This window comes from Mus pahari, chromosome 1 (genome assembly GCF_900095145.1).
Source record: "Mus pahari chromosome 1, PAHARI_EIJ_v1.1, whole genome shotgun sequence".
Taxonomy (NCBI): Eukaryota; Metazoa; Chordata; class Mammalia; order Rodentia; family Muridae; genus Mus; species Mus pahari.
This window is the reverse complement of record NC_034590.1, coordinates 89,865,927-89,870,119: the sequence shown is the minus strand read 5'-3', so window position 1 is coordinate 89,870,119 and position 4,193 is coordinate 89,865,927. Positions and strand designations below refer to the sequence as shown.

At 39.2% G+C, this 4,193-nt stretch overlaps 1 protein-coding gene across 1 annotated transcript in view; it reads right to left on the bottom strand.

Annotated features, from left to right (window-relative positions):
• LOC110320750 (ATP-binding cassette sub-family A member 3-like) overlaps positions 1–4,193 on the bottom strand; it is a 122,939-nt gene that overhangs the window by 107,728 nt on the left and 11,018 nt on the right. The window contains exons 4-5 of the mRNA XM_021196899.2: positions 3,826–3,953; positions 1,248–1,407 (exon numbers count right to left, since the gene is read on the bottom strand). Coding sequence (XP_021052558.1) covers positions 1,248–1,407; positions 3,826–3,953 — 288 coding nt within the window. The remainder of the gene's footprint in view (positions 1–1,247; positions 1,408–3,825; positions 3,954–4,193) is intronic.

Here is a 4,193-nt window from a genome sequence, read left to right as displayed (position 1 = left end):
GAAGGAAGGAAGGAAGGAAGGAAGGAAGGAAGGAAGGAAGGAAGGAAGGAAGGCAGGAAGGGAGGAAGCAAAGACTTTCCAAACATACCCTTTCAATCTGGGGATGGTGTCTCTTATCTTGTAATTCTAACACTTGGGAGCATCAGGCAAGATCATCCTAAGTTTGAGGACAGCATAGGCTACATAATGAGCTTAAGGTCAGCCTGGGTTACATAGTCAGACACTATCCAAAAAATCCAATGATGATGATGATGATGGTGATATGATAAATGGCCTTTTATAAGACCTTATCTAGTTTGGTTAAACTACTTTTATTCCACTGAAAGCATGGCATTTTCTATTATTATATTCTTCCCAAATAATATAATAAATTGAATTAATTTTTAAAAGAGACTAGACTCATTTTAAACTTAGTTAGAAAAACATTTTAAGTGTCTTTGATAAAACAAGACACTACACAACCTTCAACTCTAAAATGACAACCTCTCAGGTCTTTGTCGATAGCTACATACATTGTATATAGTCTTAATGCTATATGCATAGATCAGTATTTTTCAGTTTGCGATTATTTTAATGGCTACATCAACTTGTAAAGCTGTACATCATTTGCAGGATGTGTCTAAGTGTGTGCATTTGCCCATGCATGAATTTTGCAGAAGCCATGGCTGGCTTCACCAGCCCTACCCTGCTCTATCCCTACCCTTCTCTACCTCACTTATTTGAGACAGGGTCTCTCAGTCAATCTGGTGCTCCTGCCTCTGGTTGTGATGGCTGCAGCCAGTCTCAGTGACATGCCTGTCCACACCTCTGGCACTGAAGTTACAGATGTGTCCATGCCAGCTTTTCCATGGGTGATGGGATCTGGACTTGGGACCTCACACTTGGGCAACAAAACAAAAACTTGACCTGTTGAGCTATTTCCCCAGCTCACACTGACACATTGTAGAAGAACAGTGTACTCGTTTAGATGATTATATAGAGAGAAAGTGAAGCAAAAGTTCTCAATTAATTATATAACAGCAGATAAAAGAAAATTTACTCAAGAAATGAAGAAAAATAGTAACAGATTTATAAGGTATGATATTGTATATTTGTTAATAAAAAATAAAATGTAAACCATATTAAACCATAATGAAAAAACTAAATCAACTTGTTCATGCAGAGGGACAAAAAAATGAAGCCTGTTTCAAATGACTGTCCATACACAGTAAAAGAAACCATTTAAGTGCACTTAAGGCTCTGCTAACCTGGGTCTCCCCCATCATTTTCGAAGAAGTTCCGGGGTCCTAGAGAAGGCACGGATGGGAAGAGTGTTGATGTATTCCACTCTACTTCTTTCTGATCCTCAGATGGCTTTGACACATTTTCAGGATTATAGATACGACCAAAGCGCAAACTATATTTTACCTAGAAGAACAAGTCAAAGAAAGACTTGTTAAACCAGTGGTCCTTGAAAAGCAAAGATTAGCAGTGATCAGAAAGCTGTAGGGTTTCTTAAACTAAAAATTCAGTTGGGGGACAGAAGAGTAATTTGGGGGTGCCAATGATAAGAACGGCAGCATTGTTATGATACAGAAGAACGAATATGCCACACAAGCTATAATCATAGTCAAGACTTAAAATGATCTTAACTGCATGGTCCTCTCCCTTTTGTCTTTATGACATTTTGTTTTTGAGTTGCAAAGGAGCAATAAGGGTTGAACAATCACCACTGTAACTGTACTTTTAAAAATTCTATCTTTGTTCTTCCTATTGAATAAACATTTTTTTAAAAAATCTAATAGAGAGTTTGGGAAAATGTCTCCATGATTAAGAGCACTTATTGCTCTTGCAAAGGACCTTGGTTCAGTTCCCTGATGGTTGTAGCTCACAACCATCTACAACTCTAGTTTCAAGAGGTCTGATGCCCTCTTCTGATCTCTTCGGGAAAGCGTTAAACATGCTGTGCACATATATACCTGCAGGCAAAACATTCATACACTTAAAAGATTAAAAAAATATAAAAATAATTTTTAAATCTATAAGAGAGTCCAGGGAGATGGCTCAGTCACTAAAGTACTTGTTCCACAAGCATGCGGGACTGTGCTCACATCCCCTTAATCTACACAATAAGCTAGGTGAGGTGGCATGTGCCTCTGATCATAGCACCAAGGATGCTCAGACAGGAAGATTGCTAGGACTTGCAAGCCAGACCTTCTTTCTGAATTTGCAAGTTATGGGTTCAATGAAAGGCTTTACCTCAGAAACTGAGGTAGAGAACCAACTGAGAGAGGCACACAATGTCAGCCTCTTGCTCCCATGTGCATGCACACATGCATGTAATTGCACACACTTGAGCATGTACATCCAAACAGCTACACAAGCACACACAAACTCACACTCATGCAAATCTACTACAGCAAGATGATAGAAATGAAATGGAGTATGTGAACAGATAAAAACAAAAGCCACATTATGCTGCCTCCAAGAGTCACCCTCTGAAAAACACACAGAAGCAAGGAGTGAATGGATGAGAAAAGGACACTCTGGACAAATGTATACCAGAAAAGAGTGATTAGACTTGCTATAACTATGTCAAAAGTTGCACAGAGGGGCTGGAGAGATGGCTCAGCAGTTAAAAGCACTGACTGCTCCTCCAGAGGTCCTGAGTTCAAATCCCAGCAACCACATGGTGGTTCACAACTATCTGTAATGAGATCTGATCCCCTCTTCTGGTGTGTCTGAAGGCAGCTACAGTATACTTATATATAATAAATAAATAAATCTTTTTTAAAAAAATAGTTGCAAAGAGAACATGCGCCGGGCATAATGATGCACACTTGTAGTCCCCTGTGCTTGAGAAGTAAAGACAGAAGGATCAGAAATTCAAGGTCATTCTTAGGTATATAGTGAGGCCCTGCCTCAAGAAATTATAAAAAGAGGCAGATATTTGACAATTGTAAATGAATTTATATGTCAAGAAAATATGATAATTGGTAAATATTTATATAGCCAACATTAGAGGATCCATATGCACATGGACATGCTAAAGGATATAAAGAAAGACCATAAGTTATATTACAATTGTTACTGAGGGCTTCAGTAATCCCACTTTCAACAGTGGACTGATCATTCAGAGAGACAATTAGTAAAAGGAAAAAAAAAAAACACTAGACTTCAGCAACACACTGAACAAATAAGCAAGCCAAACAGACACGCAACACAAACAGACACGCAACAGTTCCTCCTACAGCAACACCTGTACTCCTCCCAAGCAAGCACATGGTGATCGGTCTGCAAACAAGTCTTAGTAAATTTGAAGATTAAAATTATATAAGGCACTCTTTCTGATGGCCATAGCATGGAGGTGAAAAATCAATAGGAGGAAGGACCTTAGAAGTGAAGCCAAACCATACATCCCTCGATAAGAGCAGTCAATGAAGAAATGAAAGAGGAGGGCGGGGAGAATGGCCCAGTTACTAAAACTCCTGCTACGCAAGAATGATGCCCTGCATTAAATATCCAGAATCTACATAAAGCCAGATGTGGTGCTCATACATGTGATCCCGGTGACTCCAAAGTGAGAGGGAAGCAGACTCTCTTGTGGGTCTGGTGTGCTGTACATACTAGCGAACAAGAGACCCTGTCTAAATAAAATGGAAGGCAAAGATCAGAGCCAAAGTTGCCCTCTGACCTCCACATGAGCACCAGTACTCATCATTCATGTATACACACAGCATGCACTCACAGGGACACACACACACACACACACACACACACACACACATTTAAAAGCTCTCAAAGCTAAAAGTAAACACATCAGGTCTTTAGATAAAACTTTCTCACCTGAAGCGGCAAGCGTTCATTGCTGGTTTTGAACTTATGATCAAACACAATAGCAGCCAGCACATGCGCAGCCTTGTTCTCATACTTAATGTATTTCTCAAAAGATTCTTCCGAAGGAAAGCCTTGAACTGTAGAGAGAAAAGTCCAAGTTGCCCACATCAACGTGAAAGGCCTAATGCTCATTCTTTTTGGCACCATAAAACCCAAGCCTGTCACACAGTGGACATTCCAAAGAGTGCCACTTAACCAGTGACATTCAGACCATCTAATGTATTCCTGGAGTATAGGAAACAAATGAGAAATAAATATATAAAATAAAAAATAAGTTCCTAATGCATCATACATAAGTGTATAAAGTAAAAAAAAAA